Source organism: Canis aureus, chromosome 12 (assembly GCF_053574225.1).
Source record: "Canis aureus isolate CA01 chromosome 12, VMU_Caureus_v.1.0, whole genome shotgun sequence".
NCBI lineage: Eukaryota > Metazoa > Chordata > Mammalia > Carnivora > Canidae > Canis > Canis aureus.
The window spans coordinates 35,944,363-35,964,042 of NC_135622.1; the positions used below are offsets into that span (position 1 = coordinate 35,944,363).

Genomic DNA, 19,680 nt, shown 5'->3' on the forward strand with positions numbered 1-19,680 from the left:
TTTTTATTTATTTATGATAGTCACAGAGAGAGAGAGAGAGAGAGGCGCAGAGACACAGGCAGAGGGAGAAGCAGGCTCCATGCACCGGGAGCCCGACGTGGGATTCGATCCCGGGTCTCCAGGATCGCGCCCTGGGCCAAAGGCAGGCGCCAAACCGCTGCGCCACCCAGGGATCCCCATACCACCTGTTGATTGGTTTCTAACCAGGCCTCTCCTGTAACCAACACCTCGTAGGTCCTCCTTTTGGTTCTCATCAGAGAATACAGTCACAAACTGCCTGGATCTGGTTTGCACCTCTTCAGTCCCACCACCAAAATCAAACCAAACCAAAAAGAGAATAGTATTTGTGGAGAATATTCTATTCATTCACCCAGGCTAATGTTTTCAAAATTCAGGAGTTCTCAATTTTCTGTGAACATTTTTAATCTCGTGTTTTCACTTGAATGCTTGTCTTAAAACACACACAGGTGCACACACACGCCCATACACACACACACACACACACACACAAGCATGTGGATCACCTTAATGGCAGCTTAGGAACTGAGAGCTGGTATATCTATTTCTACACGTGGGGTTAATTATGTTCACATTTAGCCTACTTGGGGCACCTGAGTGGCTCAGTGGTTAAGCATCTGCCTTTGGCTCAGGTCGCGGTCCTGGGGTCCTGTGATCCAGTCCTACATCAGGGTCCCCACAGGGAGCCTGCTTCTTCCTCTGTCTCTGCCTCTCTCTCAGTGTCTCTCATGAATGAACGAATAAATAAATAAATAAAATCTTAAGACAAAACAAAACCCAACAACATTCAGTCCATGTCTCCTGAACTGGGCTTTCTAGAGCTATTCCTACATTTTAAGGAGTTCTCAAAATCCAAGGGACAGTGCTCTAGTCACCTAGGTTCCAGCTGTGTGTCACACTGATCTCTGAAAACTGTTTTCACTAAGTTGCATTTTAATATTTTGTTTTTGCTTTCTCTTGAGACAGGAAACCTCTACCCACACTGATGGTACGAAAAAAACTAAGGATAGACCTAGTGCATCATCTAGAGCTTTTTAAATTTCCAGGTGAGGAGAAAGTTGCCCCTTCCAGTAGATTTCTTTCCTCTAAAAATAAGAATTGTGTATCTGACTCTATCTCCTTTTTTCACTTTGATGGCCAGGAGTTTGGGAGCATGGCTAATGTTTAGCCCTGGCAATTACAAAGACAGACACTTACGGCCTACGTACCTGTGGGCACTTACTTTTTGGTTTTCACTTTCAACTTTTACGTACAATTCTATGATTCCTCCTTTTCTCATTAATATTTTACCATTATTACTTGTTTTTGCTATAAAGTTGCCTGAAATCTCTTGTGGATAAGCAAAGGTTTATAAATATAAATATACTGACCTCTGCCTTTCTAAGTGATGACAATGAGTTTTTGATATGTAATATCCTCTAATGATGACCTTATGACAATAGTAAGATTTTTCTCATGGCACTAGGGGGGAGAAGGGCGCAAATATGCGCACACACGCACATGTGCACACACAGGTGTGTGTGCGTGTGCTTATGTGTATGTACGTATATCTCAAAAGAAGTAAAATATAGACTTTGAGATAGAGTGTCTTTAAACATTATTGTTGGATTATGAATCTTCATGGCATTAAAGTTTTTAGTCCCACCCACAACTCAGTGACTAATATAGTAATAGAGACACTCTAACAGGACAATAAATAAAGCAAAGATGACCCAAGATTTTTGTGCAAGAAAGAGGCACCCCCCAAAACACAGAGAGTATGCTTGTCATCCCTTCATTTTCTCATGGCAGATGGCAAGTCCTATTCCTGGACTCAGAGCTCTACAAAAAGTGAAGCTATAAACAGGAGCAAGACACAAAGATTCATCTGAGGCCACTGAGGTGGGGTGCAGTAATTAGCTGTCTGAATCACATACACTGGGGTAAGAAGTGAAATTAACTTCCTGATAAGAAAGGCAGGACAATGAATTTCTTAAATCGAGATGCAAGGAAAGAAGAAAGGCACTCCTTTTCCTCACCCAGAGGAAACAACAACAAATTATATTACTAGTGGTGGTATTTCCAGGGGACGAGTGACTTTTAAGCTTAATCTTCAGGAAGGGCACTAAAAGATGGAGGATTCCCACAAATCATCCCTCTATGGGTTGGTATTTAATAGCCACCTCTAGAGGGAACTAATATGACATAAATCTGCTCATTTGCTCCCCCAAGAAAACCTGGGTGCCTTCTGTGAGGCAGACAATATGCTAACACCCACAGACACAAGGACAGACTCTCTGCCCTCTGGCGGTTCAGATTTGAGAATGAGAGACAGACATGAAAGTATTTGCAGAGTGAGGAGTCCTGGAAGGAAGCACATCTGAGATGCTAGGGGCCCAGGGGAAGGAGCAACTATTGGTCTCATATGGTAGGAGTTAAATTCTCACAAAATGTCACCTACTATACACAGCGGTACCAGAGAAAAAGCTTGGCCACTGGCTGGTGTTTAGCATATACAGCTACAGGTGAGGAGAAACACTGAAAAGAAATTTCTGCACATGGAGCCTTTCTGTACTTGTGCTTGTATTCGTGAGGTCTGAGTCAGGAAGCTCATCTAACCTTCTCCATCCTTGAAATATCCAGAACATTGTCTATGGACATCAACAGGAGGTAAGCACCCCAATAGAGACCATCAGTTCTTGAGGCACCAATGCAAGTGCTTCACATATAAATCCTCATTGAAATTACTATTATTCAGTCCATTTGACAGATGTGGAAACTGAGGCCCCAGGAGACTAAGAGATGCCCCAAGCTACAAAGCCAGTAAGCGGAAGAACCAGTTCTCAAAGTGAGATCATTTGGTTCCAATCTACATTCTCTCAACCACAAAGCCATACTGCAAGTGTTTCCTCAAAGCAAAACAAACAAAACAGGTGGCCACTGGACTAAAAAGCTATAGGACACAATGAAACAGGACTCAGTTTTACTATAACCCCTTCTCGTGGGAAAGGGCAGGTTTGAGAGAAGGCAGAAATTCTTCTGAACTCTGATGTCTTAGAGGCAGCAGTTACTATAGCAGTTTCTGCATGTGCGATTTTGTTGTATATGTCCTAGTGTATCTCCATTTTCCTTGTGTCTAGGTATTGTCTACACAGTGCTAGAATTATTGACATTCACTGGCTTGACTTTTCCTCTGTTTGTTTGCCTTCTGAAAATTCTGAGGGAGGGGCATGTCTTAGGTTCTCCTCCCTTCTAGCATCTGAATTCAATCAACACCATGTCACCAAACACTGAGCCCTCTTGTGAAAGGTGAAAGGGAGAGGCAGATTCTATTTGAAGGAATCTTGTGACTGGAGAAGCTTTCTCTGGGCCATAAGGCTCAAGCCAAAAGCAGGCCAATACGAATGACCTAGCGCTGGTCAAAGATGTGCTTCTCTAAGTAGGAAAATATTCAACTAGATGAACAATGCCTTTCCTGTCTCAGGTTGAGGTAGCTTCAATGTGGTGTTAGTTACCCAGACTGGCTCCTGACAGTAGTGGCAATATGATTACAGGCTCCCTGATCCTTTTCTTGAAATCCTAACATTTCGGCACTACTGAAATATAGCAGAATGTGACAGCCACATGCAATCTGTGCTTCCACTTCCAAAATTCTGTTTCTGATGGAAGGAATGAAGATCCCTGTTCCTCACTTCCTGTGCTGCACTGTGGGATCTCAAGCAAACCTTCTTTCTGAATGAGTTGCTCTAGGTCCCTGAATATATGCCCTGCCTTACAAAAGGCAGAAGTGGCCAGATGGAACCCTCCCTCCTCCTGCACGAATGTACACTCTCTGAGAACAAGAGAAACCCCACGTACCATTAACACATTCAAAGACATCACAGCACTTTCCAGGTGTCCCATCTCCACGAGAGACTATGCGAGGAGTGGATCCCACCTCACACACGGGGAAACCACATAAGCCAGAGAGACACTCGCATCTGAAACCAAAGAAAAGGGAAGGAAAACCCCATGAATAAACAACAACATAGAAGTCGGGAGGCCACAAAGTGGCAGTGGCTGTGGCAAACGAGCCTGTCTATAGGATACTGTCCTGTTTATCTGGGGTCACTGGGAAATGGGGGGTGGATGCTAACACAATTTGCATTCCAAATAACTGAGGCTCATCTCCTTAGTATACACCCATATTTTAAACTTTAACCATTTTGACAGAAATATTCCAAAAATGCATTACATCATTTCGTACTTAACCAGACTAGCATAACAAGCATTTTCTTGATGATGCAGGGCCATGTTTATGTGCACACATTATGGTGTTACCCATAAATCAGTGATGCTCACGTGGGCTCTTACAGAGGGGTACTCCTGTGTAAATGGTCCTATATCGCTGCTTTGTTGCTATTGACCTTTTGGTGTTTTTCAGAGTTTTCTGACCCTTTTTTTTAGCTATGAAATTAGTGGCTTTTGAGTCTCTTTTTGTCAGTGTGACTGGGTCTTAGGAGCAGCCTCATCTTTAGCCACATTAATTTATAATCGTGCATAATGGAAGAAACAGACTTCATAACTGAAGACTGAGGAGCTCTTTATAAATGACATAAGCTTCAGTAAGTGGACGTTGTGACAGCTACTTGAAAGCTGCAAGTCTTAATATGGGGGATCTCCTAAGCTACTACACATCCATTTATCTCTACACGCATGAATGAGGTGCTCCTTGAACTGCAAGCTCCATCTGCCGGCTCTCACCCTTACTTAACTTCAACTCTACTGGGAAACCAACCTAAACACAGGAAAGTAAGAGGTGGGTACACGTATGAGGTGGGTATCCCTATGAGGACATCAAAATGTTGTCAACGGTCTGCTGATGATCTATTACAAGGAACTAGGCAGGAAATGAGCAGCTCAGGGCAGCAGGGTGTCAGGATACATGAAATAAAAGGAAGGAGCAGCTAGACCCCAGCCCGCAGCTCCCCTGGGGCTGGAAGTGGGGCCAGAGTCCAGAGAGGATGAAGGGAGTTCCTGGGTTGACAGGAGTGAAAGGAAGGCACCCTAAAAAGAGACATCCTTGCAGGAAGTATGTGGATATTTGTGCATAGGTCAAGATCAGGGCAGGGTAACACCAAGCAGGGGAGAACTTTTAACACGCACATTCATTTTGGTTTTGTTTCCCATACCCCCACTCCACCTTTCTCACTTGACTGTTTTGTTCTCCTATTGTTCTTTGGATGTTTAACAAATTAAAATATGCATATAATCCATGAGTACCCTCAATAATCAAGGCCCAGAGGTTTAGTCACATTTATAGGTTAACTGTAAAACTAAAAAGGAAACCAATTTAAATTAAAATTTGCACCAAAGACCATGAAAGCCACTGGAAAGGTGTGAACAACCCCTCTCGAGGTGGGCCCTCTCAGCCTTCTTCCAAGTGGGGTGACAGTTATGCTGGGCACCTGGGAGAAGAGGCGGGTCAGGTAATTAAGGTTTTGCTGCAATGGTGTTTCTTCCTATGGTTTAAGATAAACGTTTGCCTGAGTGGGGAGATGTGTATCCCCATAGGATAATTACCTTATAGGGCAGAGTCAAAATGAATTGGGTTTTTAGTTCCTGCAAAGGTTATCCTACAGTCTTTGACTTTTTTTTGTGCCTGTCCCTGCAGTCTGAAGCAGATAATCCTATCCCTGTGATATTACAGTAATGATATATTGTTTACACTTATTTTTGATCCTCTGTACAAGTTCAGCTCTTCAGGCTCTACAGAGTAATGAGGCTAGGGGGATTGAGAGGCCATGCCCTGATCCTGGTATCTGGATGTGATCACAACGAAAGCATCCTCCAAGAATTGCTGACTAACCTTTTCTTCCACATCTTCTGGGATCCACATTCCTCCCTACTGATGTGTTCTAGGGAATCATTCTAATTCAAACACCAGAGAGTGCACAATAAACCAAAAAACACCTCTTCGGATATCCTTCAGCCCTTCAGTGACCTTTACCGGACACGAATGGGCACATGTGGGCCAGGCTCTCTGCTAGGCGGTCAGAAATCCCACCAAGCTGAAAACCATAATGGAGTCTGCACTATGGTTTCCTTTTTTCTCCTTTTACATCTGACCTGTTTCCCAACATTTAGCTCTCTCTCCTGCTTTTGTAGAGATTCACAAATGTTGTCCGCAACATGTTACAGAAGGTCTGAAATCACGTACAAGTGCCTAGTAACCCACTTAGCAAAGGAAAACCCTTGATAATGAGTTTTTGCTTCTAACCCAGAATGACTACATGTTTAAGTTCCCAGGATTCAGGTGTCTCGGTTTTTGCTGGCTGGTCTGCTCCTAGCTCCTTGCCTTTTCTGGACTAGCCCCTTGGCAAGCCCTCTCACTTCTTACTATCTTTTGACTTCTCAGTTTCCCCTGAACCTAAGACGAACAGGTATTAAAGACTATTAGCACCTTCATAAAGAAGGAACTTACGAAGAAACCAGAAAGGTGAAACCTGGACTCACACACATCAGGTATCTATCAAGCGACTATCTATTCGGTTGAAACTTCAGCCGTCTCCCCAGTCTTCCTCCTACCCTTGACCCCAGCGTCTGGATAAAGAGCAAGCAAGAAAATGTAGAAAATGTGTGGATCAGTGACAGAGGAAACAGAGTGACATGAGAAAGAGATACTCATGACATGGATGTTGACACTTGGTCCCACTTCTAAATCATACCCCTCCCCATTTCTGGGTTCTCACCTGTTCCCCCCCACCCCCACCCGAGTCTCTCCTTCCAACCCTCACTACACCCATTCCATGGCCCAGTCCCTGTACTTCCAGCATCAAGTCTTCAGCTGCTCCTTATTTAACTGATCAATTTCTCAGCCTGGCAGTCAACACAGTCACGTGCCTTTCCCCTCAATTCTATTCCATGGTCTTTCTCTTCATTTTCCTTCCTCTCCAGTCACTCCTTTCTTCTCTGCATAAGCCCTCACTCTGCTGCCTCTGCACCACTCGCCCCTGCTCCCTCCTGAACACCCTCAACCAGATGTCTGTCCAGATGCCATCTGTCCTCCTGGGCCAACCTCAAATGACAGCTTCTCTCAGAGCTGCCAGATACCGTATTTCCCTTAAGGCTCTGCTCATTCTGTTTTGTGGTAAGTATGAATCTTACCACAAGCACTCCTCACATCTACTATGCGTAGTCATTAATAAATACTTCCTAAATTAGGAAAATTAATAAAAGAGGGATAATAGCCACTAAACAAAACTACAAAAGAGAAAGTGAGAAGCAAAACATTGATATTTCTATACCATGAGCTCAAAAAGGCTACTTCAGGCAGAGCTATTTGCAGGACACGTAAGAGAAGAAAGGCTTTTTTTTTTTTAAATAAATAAATTAAATAACACCTTTATTGAAATATAATTAGCATACCATAAAATCACCCCTTTAAAGTGCAATCCCATGGTTTTATATTCACAGGGTTGTGCAACCATTACTACTACCTAATTTTAGAACATTTTCATCACCTCAAAAAGAAACCCTGTATTCCCATTCCCTCCCAGACCCTGCAACCACAAGTCTGTGTTCTATCTCTACGGGTCTGCCTATTTGGGACAGTTCATAGCATCATATAATACTCCGGCTAAGGGCTTTTTAACTTCAAACAAGAAGCAACCTGTATGAGCAATTTGCCAGAAAAATCAAGCTTCTAATGTTATCCTCAGTATTAAGATAATGATCAATCAAGGCACCACATTAATAAATTTTTGCATAATGTAATCACAGCTGCAGCCAGGTGGGTTGCTTAAGCTGTCTTTTTTCTCTCGAGTAGGTAATGGATTCAGCTTAGTGGGCATCTGAGCGCCGGAGTAACAGTGATAAACAGCACTCAGAAATCATCTAAGCCCCTAGAGGGCACTCCCCTCCTTAGGAGGCAAAGGCTGGCTGGTTGTGTTGCCTGAAAGGCAATGTATACCAATGCTTTCCCCCTTTCTGTCCTTTGCTTCCTGGATGACAGTCCCAGGCAGGCCAGAGTCCTAGCACAGTTCACGGAGTGCTTGCAAGTCTAGCCTCTCCTCTTTTTTGAGCTTCCCTGTTCTACTGGCTGCTCCATCTGCAGCACCAGAGCAGCAAGGGCAATCTGCCATTCACCAACTCCGTTCATCCAAGTCTTCCCCACTCGCCCCCAGCACCAAAGCTCAGATGTGCAATCTAACTCTGTTCTTTTGCCCCTGTGAATTCCATACAATGTGAAGCCCACTCACCCTACAAGGCCTTCTCTGATCAAATAGCAACCAGGACTACCCTATATGTTAACTAACTAAAGTTTAAATAAAAATTTGAAACATTTTTTAAAAAGGCAACCAGGAGGAATTTTCTCTCTTTGGACCTTGGACCTTCAATAGCAGACATGAGTACCAAACCCTTGGGATTGAACATGCTTATCCAATGAAATCAAAATCTTATACCTCTCCTGTTGAATCCCCCTAGTGCAGAGGGCATGTCTTATTTGTCTTGTAAATGAAAAAATAAAGGATAAAGCCATCAAAACAATAATCTGGAATAAACATTTAATTAATGGTTAATAAGAATCAATAGTTTGGTTAGAAGAATCAATAGTTTACTTCACTAGAATGACTGGAGACACCATAAAGGAGACTAAACCAGAGTGGGTTAGAAGAGGCCACAGGAGAGGAATCCTCCAGGCCATTCCCACTACCATGCAGCAAAGCACAGGAGTGCCTTGCTTTGGGACCCATGCAGAGCAGCAGCTAAATGTTATTCTAACATCCCCCTACAATAAACTCCTGCAGAGGAGGAAATGTGGAAGCAACAGAGTACCCGAGGACACCTCATCTTCCCCAAGCAGACCCATATCCTGGCCTACATCCTAGAGGGAAAACAACTCCACGGGACCTTCTGCAAACAGCACCTCCCAATCCTGGATGCACTCCACACCTGGGTGAATGCTGAAGCCCTTTGTAAGGGGAGAAGCAGGTCTGTAAATAAGGAATGACTATTTATAGGCAGGAGGGAGCCCTCCCTTTAGCTAGGAAAACAAGGAGAAATGTGGAAATAAAAGGGTAAAAAGCACTTGTACTACTAGGATTCTACTCAGTGTATTAATGAATAACTGTCAGGAACAGAAATTACAATACAAATAAAACATTCTATTCTATGAGAAGTAGCTTCAAGTTTAAATAAATTTGATGTACTATTTTTGTACTGATTTAATTTCTTACCTCTCTCAAAGAATGCTTTAGTTAAAAAATTAAAAAGAGAGATACTGCAAATAAAACATCCCAAAACAAATGGGTTTCCCTCCTCTGGGTCCAACTATCCTTATATAGAACTGCACTCCTTCCTCAGAAGTTCCTTAGGATCACAATTTTTCTCATTTCTCACCATAAGAGACTTGCTACTCACTTAGTACCAAATCCTTAGTCACTCTTCCTTGCAACATCTCCTTGCATTTCCACCATCCGGGCAGCTAACCATGTGCATTATTTAGCTGCACAAGCATCTGGCCCAGCTCTCAGGATCACACGCTTCCTTCCAGCAGCTGTCCCCCCTCATTTTCACAACCAGAAGCTGCATTCTTCCCCACTTTTCCTTCAGAGACAATAGTAAAATCACTCTGCATCATTGTGATGTTTTGTTTTTTTCTGTGGGGAATAATCACAGGATATGCTTCAATACAAAGAAGATACTAATTGAGGGCAATGAGGTAAAATATTCCTTTGCATTTCTAATATCAGTAATAATGACAAGGTCCATTGCTAAGACCTTAATAGTCATTGTAGCTCTTCTCTTCTGGTGTTCAATGGCAGTTGATTACAGCTCCCTCCTCAAGGCTGGCATGTAGTTCAGGAATCTTATCTTACAGGGCTAAGTTGAAAGAAAAGTGTAGATGTCGATCTAGATGTAGATGTAAAAGTGTTTATGTAGATGTAGAACATCTAGTGATGTTCTAGAACCATGCTCCATAGTAAGCAGGTGGGATGAGGAGGCAACAGCACTTCACACACACCACATGCCTCAAAATGATGGCTAAAGAGAGTCGCAAAAGTTCCAGAGGGATTCAGTCCTGGCAGCAAAGGAACCAGAGCATAGGCACAGCTGGAAGGCCTCCCCGGGGCCCAGGCCCCCACTGAAACAGGAGAGCTCGGATCTGGCAGGCATCCCAAACCACACTCAGTGTAGCCTTCTGAAAATGACCGAGTTCCAGGAACGGAAGGCTCTCTGCTTTCACCTCCTCAGGTCTGGGAGCAAAACACTGGCATTTGCTCTCCTGGTGGGCAGGATGGCCTAAGAGGGTGAAGGGGCAGGAGTGAGGGACAGAGAGGACCGAGTGAGCCAGAAGAAGAGAGCAGGGACCCCTGCAAGGTACATGCTGGGAAGAGGAAGGGCTGGGTTTAGATGTGGAGAGGAAGTTTTAATATAGCAACATACGGTATTCCCATCTCAGAGCTGGAATCACTCACTGCATTAGAAATGGATGTTGTAGAACATGGAATCAGCTTATTATGAACATACGACTACTTCATAACTATTTGCTGAGTGAGTACAAGCAGGAGGCACTTGGCTGGGTGGGGCTAGGGATTCACAGGGTTCTGGCTCTCAGTTCAGGGAGTTTAGTTGAGGAAGGAGTAGGCTGTATGATCACAAATGAGAACACAGTGGCATGTGAACTATTCCATTTCCTCTCCAGAACACAGAAAGAGCAAACACCACATCAGGACTAACCCTCTCTTTGAAAACCTTAACAGTCAGGGCAGCCTTCGGGACATGCCTTCAAGCCTCTAGAGCCACCTGGGGCCTGAGCTGGTGCTGACACAGCGAGTGTCTTTAAGCATGTGTCCACTTGGACCCTTGTGGGCTGTCAATTCCCAGACCTCTCATCCTTGTCATCAGTGCAAAGTGCAACATCCTCTGGTTTCCTGTCCTCAAGGGAATGGTACATCCTTACTGAGTATTGCTCTGCTTCCCTGGGACTCATTCTCCCATTCAAACCTCTCTGCCTTCCCCAACCTTTCCCTTGCAGACAAACTCGGTATCTGAATATCACCACAAAGCATGCCACTCAAATCTGTTCTGACACTTACCTGGCTCTCTCCCAAATGCTATTTCCTTGCGGCTGTCTTTACTGAGATAGTGAATTCCCCCACACTTCACCTGGGCTGGAAGGGAGGTCAACACTATATCCCCCAAGCTGACACTTTCCTCCCTTATGCAAGCCCTCCCTTTCTGTGGCTCTGTCTCCTCTCCATTTCCTAAGGGGTTTCAGAGAATGCATTTGGACATTAGGACAATCTTAGGTCTGAATTCTGGCCACTAAGGAGCTAGAGGACCTCAGGCAAATTACATCATCTCTCTTAGCTCCACCTGTGCCATATGTAAGCTAGAGATGATTAAAGCACTCAGATCTCCTAGAACTATTCTGTGAACTAAATAAACTGGTATATGAAAAGCACACAGGGTAGTACCTGGAACACAGAAGCGCTCACCACCTGTTAGCTACTTTATATAATAATTTGGAAGGCTTCCATGTCTATGTGGATGAAGCACTTTCAACTCCCTGAGCTTGCCTGATCTTTTGGAATCTGTGTCTTGCACTTCTGCCACTTGTTCCTCAGGCCACAGCCCTCTAAAATCTCTGAGCCAAACACCTCACCTACTGATCACAATGGTTCATGCTCCCGGACCTCCATGCCCATGCTCCCACCACCTGACTCTCAGCTTCTAAGACAGCTGCGCCCCAAACATCTTTCCCTCTTCTCCTCAGCCTGGGTCTCATCCTGACTAACTCCTTAGCAATACAGCCCCAAACCCAGGGTCCACCTGGGCCCTGATCTTCATGACATCTTTAAACTTCTTGCCCCTTTAACCTCCATCCACATCTGGTCCCTCGACACCAATCCCAAGTTAGCTAAACCCAGAGACCAAACTTGAATGTCTTTCGGAGTCAGGCAGGAATCCTGAAAGCAGAAAGGGCTGTCGTAGACAACTCAAGAAGGTCTATTTATTTTTCATTCCATGATGACATGTACAATGTTGCTACACCTTCCCATTGCTCAAAAGAAGCCATATTTCTACATGAAGCATCCCAGTTTTAAGACATGAATAATTAAAGATAAGAGAAAAAAAGTGAAGCAAAGAAAAAATGTCATGAGATCAAATTCAGCCCCAAGCTTGACAAGTAGCCAAGTGCAAATTGTGCTATCAACCAGCTACCTCCCTGTGCCGTACATATGCCCTAGCCATTCATTGGTGGTTTCTGGAGGAAAGCACACTTGTCTTCTACATCTTCAATACTTAGGTCCCTCCCGTGCCTAATAGTCCTCCATTCACTCCAACAGTCATTTCTTCCACGATGCCTTCTCTGATGAGAGGCCTAAAGATAAATACCTAGTGCTGTGTGTATGTGTGTGTGAAGGTGTGAAGGGAGACTGTGAGTGGGCACAGGCTGTCAGGCATCTATCAGGCATGGGGGAACAGGGAGGGGAGGTCAGGACATTCCAGGAAGAGGAAGAACTTACTCAAATTTGCAGAGGCAAGAAAGAGTATAATGTATATAGGTTGGAGCAAATGGCTCAGCCCACTAGAAGCACAGTATGTGTTGGGAAGGGGCTTGGGGGATATACTGTAAGGGGACCTGCTGGGGACATAGCTAGGGAAGTAGCCCAGGGCTGGGTAAGAGGGGACCTCATGTACCATACTATGAAGCATCTTTAATTGAAAACAATAGGAAAGTAATAAACCATCTTAAACAAGTGATGTAGTCCTGAAAAGGGGTGGCTCTCTGAGGGGGGAAAAAATCAACATTGTCATGAATTCCATTTTTCTTGAATCATAAAGAAAGACGGGGATTAGTGATATTGTTTTAAGCTGGAAGTCACATGAAAAGTTTAAAAATCAATGACCACAACAGCCTAGAATGCCCTTTCCTCTTTCTCCAGCTGCTGAACTCTGACTCATTCTTAAAGATTCAGCTCAAAAGTCAAATCAGAATTAGTATCTCTTTGCTCTATGAGCGGATTTTTTGCACACTTCTATTGCTAAAGCATGCAGCACTTTGAAATATAATGATTTATACGTGTTTGCCTTCCCTTTAGACTATAAGCTCCTTAACATTTGTGTTTGTCTCATTCCCACCAGGTAGCACAATGTCCACACTTGATAAACACTCAAATGTTCATTCCCTGAACAGACCAAAACCACTAAGAGGTTTTGATGCTAGGACCTGCCACAGATCAACTACCTATAAACTTACTTAAAAGCAATTATTGAGTATTTATTTACCTGTGCTCAGCACTAGTGTGAAAGAGATATTGAAGGTGCACCCTTGCCCTTGAAAAGCACACAATCTAATGTCTCAGGAAGTGTCATGGAGAGTCTTCAGGAGTCCATGACCTAGCTATGGCAATCAAAGTACTTGATCATAGCACCAGTCATGACCTACAACTTCTTTCCTTTTCAAACACACACACACACATACACACACACCCTGGCAAAGTCAGGAAAGGGCAATTTAAGATTCACTTATCTGCGTGATACATTCACAGATTAAGTGAGCATCTAGTTCTAGAGAAACAAGCTGTCTTTGCCTTCACGTTACCTGCAGTTAAGCAGTAAATGTCTACTGCAAATGTAACCCCCAACTCTCTGCAAACAGTGTCTACACAATGAGCAGCACTGTCACTTACATCTTATAGACAGGCGCACATGAACAGTAAAATACACTGTCCCTGAAATCTGTGGTTGCTTTGGGCATTTCCAGGAGGAGAATTTCCGACATTTTAGATTTGCTTATTCATTACGTGAATAACATCACAAAATATTTTCGCAAAGCCGCCTGGAGCTGTTCTATTTGCCTGTGTCATGATGATGATAATGTCAAATGAAAGTGGGTGGGAAGAGTCCTCTGAAGGTCAATAGGATCTGTGCAGTGGAGTCTACTTGACAACTTCACAGACAGTCTTACGGAACTCAGCTGAGTTATGTTCTTTCAGCGAGATGGCCAGGTATTGAATGTCTGGTGATGGCCAGGCCCACTCAGACCAAACTGTAGCCACTCAAAGAGAGCCTTAAACTTTGTTTCAGGACTTAAACCAATACAAAAGATGACTAGATACTGGCCATTTTCATGGTCAAACACAACAGGCATAAAGCACTAGCATAGGAAGAATAGAGCTTACACATCTGAAGTGAATTATTGACAAATTAAACTCTCTACTATGGAGATAGTTCATCTCCATGGACAAGGGCTTTACTTCTAGGAAAGCATATTTTCTTCAATCTGGGGCTAAGTCCAATAATAACATGGAATTCCTAAAATTATTTTGTTTTAAAAACATCAGAGTTTAATATAGACTCTGGCTTTTTTAGTTATGAGTTGACTTGCTCTTTTGGGCCAAAAATCACTGTGGCAGAGGGCAACAGAATAGATGTTCTTTTCTTGGTTGAGAAAGAAGGACTTCAAATATATTTCCACATTTTTTTCTGGATGTGTTTAAAAACAGAGAGAATGCTACCATGATAGCATGTCAAGAGTCAGGAATGTTTTAAATCTGTGCTATGCTAATGCATATTTTACATATTGTATAATTTAATTTTATAAATTCTCTAAAAGCAGCTGGATAAATTACCCAAATTCAAGAGAACATCCAAAAAGGGAACTGAATTAGAGAAATCTGTCCTAGACTAATCTTACCAAGAAAAAAAAATGTTATTAGATGCCATCTTCTTTGAGACAATGTTTTGGGAACGGATGGATATGATCATTTAATTACAAGGCTCTTAATTTGATGAAGTCCTTTTGAAAGTGCCTATTTGGGGACAACTTCCACTGGATAGCTAGATGTGATACAACCAATATTAATTACCTAGCCCAATGTTAAAAGCATATGCATCTATAATAAATATTATTTGATGATCTAAAGAACACTAAGAACTGGAGAGTGCTCCCTGAGCTTTGAAGGAACCTATCAGTTCCAAGCCACTCTCAGGAAGTTTCTGACTTTGACACCTGTGTTTGGTTGGGCTGATGTTTTCTGTTGAGAGTCTTACCCTCTGTGTTCTTAGTGCTTGTATAACCCCTATCCCCCACAATACCATCCTCAAGGCTTCCAGGCTCAATGCAGAATGACAGACAGACTGAGGCTCTGGAGACAATTGGCTGAGGAGCTCTGGAAAGTTCAACCACCCAAACGTTAGTACGTTAGCCAAAGGAAGCTAAAGGACTCCTGACACTGTCACTCCAAACTATTACTCAGAAGTGGACGGATTGATAATTTTTCATATCCCTCCCTATTTGCCTATAGCTTTAAATATTGAGATCATATAGTTTTCACGTCACTGGGAGTGGTAGAAGCGGATATCTGTGTGTGTTCCCTACTTACTACCTTGCAAAAGTCTGGAACATTTTTGTGAAACTGGCAGAGCTGACATTTGTAAGGTGTTGAGTTCCTTCAAACCTTGGCCATATCTTATTCATCACCATGCCCCACACTAGACCAAGCCCAGTGTTCTCAGTCTTCCATGAGGCCTTCAGTGATCTTTGACATCTGACATTTTCAAAGCTGCACTTTGTTTTTACAAACTGTAGCTTTGTGGTTAAATTAGTTTTTATTGAACTCAAGTGCTTCTGAAGGGAAGGGACAACCTGCCAAAGTCTCTATCCTGACAGCCTTGTCTGGTGTAGTCAATATCAGGCTGTGAATTCTGGAACCCCAGAAAGAAAGCTCCTTCTCTAAGAAGCTCATCCTAAGAAACAGTGTGACAATGTCCTAAGATTCTGTTATCATAACGTAGCACCAACAAGATAGATTTTTCTATTCCTTTTTTTAAAAGATTTTATTTATTTGAGAGAGAGAAACCATGCACATAAGAGGGGTGAGGGACAGAGGGAGAAGCAGGGAGCCTGCTGGCAGGGAGCCTGATGTAGGGCTCAATCCCAAGACCCTGAGATCATGACCTGAGCTAAAGGCAGACGCTTAACCGACTGAGTCATCCAGGCACCTCAAGACGGATTTTTCTTGAGAGTACGGAGAAACCAAGATTGATGAATGGGAGCTAAGCATTCTAGAGTTTCAACGTGTAGCAGCTGAATACAAACATGCAGATGTTACAGTGAAAGTAAAGGAACTTTATGACTTTTGTTCTGGTCATGGGCTGTGTTATCTGATGTATCCTTCAGATTCAATGGGGTTGGCATCCTTTTATCTTATTTCCTTTCCTGGAATTGCAGTATTTCAAGCTGTTATGATATGACAGGGTATGAGTGGGAAATTGTCTTCTAAGGTCAGTGTCTTATAAGAAAGAAATAAAACTGAGGATCAAACAAAGAAAAGGGAACTTAATTCAGTAGATCCTTTATTTTAAGAGTCATAGAAAGAAATGATCCATTCATAATCCAGAATAGAGAATCTAATGCTCTTCCACCCATATAATGCTGGGTGTGGGTGTCTATGTGTATATACAATATAGAATAAAATACAGAGACACGCAGTAAGAACATGGGGGAGCTGAATAAAGAGTGACAGAACAAAGATAAAACCTCAGGGAAAGTCAAGTAGTAGATAAAACCTCAAAGAAACAAGTACAAACATGGTCTGGGAGCCAGTAAGCAGCCACACACAGGTTGTAGTTCTTGCCGGTGAGTGTGCTGGGGGTAGGAGGACACATCATATCCTCAAGATACATCCAGCAAGGCAGGCTGACAGGCAGAGATGTCCATCTTCCAATTTAATGAAGTAAGCCCTTTTTTTATGGAGTCAGCCTTTGACTGAATCAGTTTCCAATCCTGCTACATAAGGGACTATTTACAGATGTTTTTTAAAAAAAGTAACTAGCAGTATTCCATTAGCCACTAATTTACTTTATTGGATTATCACCCAGCTTTCACAACTGAACCAGTCTGATTACCCTGATTTAAATCACTAGTCTTATAAGTTTATTTCATTTTGCCTTTCCTAAGTCTTTTTTTTTTAGAAAATGAAAAAAGTAAACAAAATTCTTCTATGACTTCATTTAGACTTTCTTCCCTTCCTATGACCATGCAAACTCTTATTTCTTTCCCATTACCTGGAGTCCAGGAATTTTCTATAATGTTCCTTCTTTCTCACCCGGGAGTGTCCTAGCACCAGTGGCTTGGGTTCTTTCCCCTCTAAAGGGCTTAGGAAAGTCAGAGAATTTAAAGATAGAAGTTACTTCTCAGATCATCAAATCCCTCTTTCCCGTTTTCTCTCAGAGAACACAGACCCAGATGGTATGAGAGCCTTGCTCAAATTCATGCAGAAGTGGGCTTGGATTCTAGCACGAAACCTTCGGGTGTGTACTCTCTTTACAGGGCACTAGGTGACATGTGGGTAAGTATTCCTTAACTGTTGGACAGTTTACTCATGTGCACACATCTGCTCCCAGACTATCACAACAAAGGGAAGTATAGGACATGGTATGTTGGGTCTCCTAAGTGGTAGGACCAGGGACAGGTGGGTGGGGAGTGAGCTTAGGGCCACAGGGGACAGTGAGCCTAGTGGTTTGTGCTCATACAACCTGGCTCTACCACTCACCAAGCAGGACCCATCCTAGCTCACCAAGTTTCATCTCTAAAACAGGAGAACCATACAACCTGTCAGCTGAGGAGGAGCACTATGATTCGAATTTGTCAACATTGCCAGTGGAACCACACTTGGAATATAATGTGCTCAAGATATTCTACTAAACTTTTTGGTAAAAACCAAAGTCACATATTAGTCAACATTTGGCCTAACAATTTAAAATTTTTGATTACTTTGGATAAGTAAAAAAAAAAGTTTAAAATACTTCAAAATCTTCATTTAAAAATAAAACAGGTTTTTCAGTGTAGTGTCTCAGAAAGCAGAGATATAAATGTTCCGGATATAGGTTCTGGAAGGGAGTCAGACCTGTTAGTCAGAAAGACGCTGGAGCCAGGTGGGAGCTTGGGAACCTGGCTGGCTGCACCGTGTACAACCCAGGAAAAACCTTATTTTAAGTTTGAACATCATAAACAATGACTTCATTGATTTTCACCTCAAAATAACCAGATTGGACTTTTCTCAATAACTTTTAAGGAATGCCTATTTACAGACAGAAATTGATCACAGAATGGTTTCAGAACGAAACCTTTGGGACAAATCTCATTAAAATGAATTTCAAAAAGGTGACTGTCAGTAATACATTACATTCGTCTTCTTAATAAAAATATGGAAGTAGTTAAAAAACAAGATAAAAGGCATAAGGGTACTGAAAAACTCATTTGACTTATAGTGAGAGGAAATAAGGTTGGTGGTATTAGAGTCTAGATTTTTAACTAGTTAATGTCTGCCCTATAAGCCTGTATCTAAAAAGATATGAAAAACTATAGAGGCAATGGGAAGCCGCTGTAAAATCAGGCACATAACAAAGAGAGAGAAGTGTAGAAAAAAAAATTGTGATCTAGGAGCCATCTTCTTGAGAAACAGCCCAATTGCCTGGAGGTTTGGACTGGCTGACACAGGGGAATGTGGGATGCACAGAGCTACATCCCAGGCTGGACCTATCCTCCACCTACACGTTGTAGGTCCATTTCTCTCAGGCAACCATTATATAACCAACCATTATAGAGGAGTATTTTTGTGCAACATCTCTGAATGCTTTGTGTTTGTTTTTAAAATTGACCTGTTTCACCAGGCAGATCTTGTGGCATTCAAAAATGACATTCCCTGTTAAACCAAGTTTAACTAGGTAGTCACAACTTTAAGGAGAGGAGTTAAAAATAATGGTAAGCTACATGATGCCCAAGGTGAGGTGGTGCCCAGAGGCTCCTACATCACATGTCTACTCCCAGAGGAAGTGTCCAGTGGCAGGCCAGAAAGGTAGCTGCTGACGGGAAAAAGCTTGGCTACAGGTTACCTGAACTACAGCTGAAGATGCAGAACCCCAGGCTCGGAAGGACATTAGTCTTTGGAAAAAAATCCCATAGCCGCAGCAAGCACTCCACCAAATATCTACAAGCAGAGAATGAAATCTGAAGGGTACCTCTTTGGTCAAATATATATTACGGTAGATTAAAAATGGCCACAAATTCGTTGTAGCTTCTCTCATCAAGAGGTGGAATCTACTGCTAACTAACTCTTTGAATCAGAAGCCGCCCTATAACTTGCTTAGACCAACAGAACGTGGTGGAAGTGAAGCTGTGTGACTTCTGTGTCCCGGTTTGTTAAGACTTTGCTACTTCTCTCGCTTCTGCCACTACCAGGAGGAGGCCAGGATGAAAGACCCCACAGGGGGTGACTAGGCCCTTCCAGTCATCCTGACTGAGTTCCCAGACATGGGAGTGACTCCACTGTTGACCACCCAGCTCCAGACAACCTGCTTGTTATGAAACAATGAGTAACACCCATCTATGCATATTTTGTTAATGGGTATGATGCTGAAATAAATACATACATTGGTGAAACATAAATTCATAATCATTGATGTATTTTCTGGGCAATAGCAAAACACCATTATCCATAAAACCTGCAGTGGAGAGGACAAGGCTGGATTGAAGACTTGGACCCCAGCTCTGATCCTTATGCCAAAGAACACTTAGGATTTTGCACAAGTCACCTGTTCTCTCAGCCTCTGTTTTCGTATCCATAAATTCCTCATGGAATCAGAATGATAAAATGAGAACAAATGTGGAAAAGGTTTGTAAACAGC

General features: G+C 42.8%; 1 protein-coding gene across 3 annotated transcripts in view; it reads right to left on the reverse strand.

Annotated features, from left to right (window-relative positions):
• The window catches only part of CRIM1 (cysteine rich transmembrane BMP regulator 1), a 184,463-nt gene that overhangs the window by 75,372 nt on the left and 89,411 nt on the right, over nt 1-19,680 (reverse strand). For all 3 annotated transcript variants that reach the window (XM_077843630.1, XM_077843629.1, XM_077843628.1), the window contains one exon: nt 3,856-3,977. In XM_077843630.1, the coding sequence (XP_077699756.1) occupies nt 3,856-3,977 (122 nt within the window). The remainder of the gene's footprint in view (nt 1-3,855; nt 3,978-19,680) is intronic.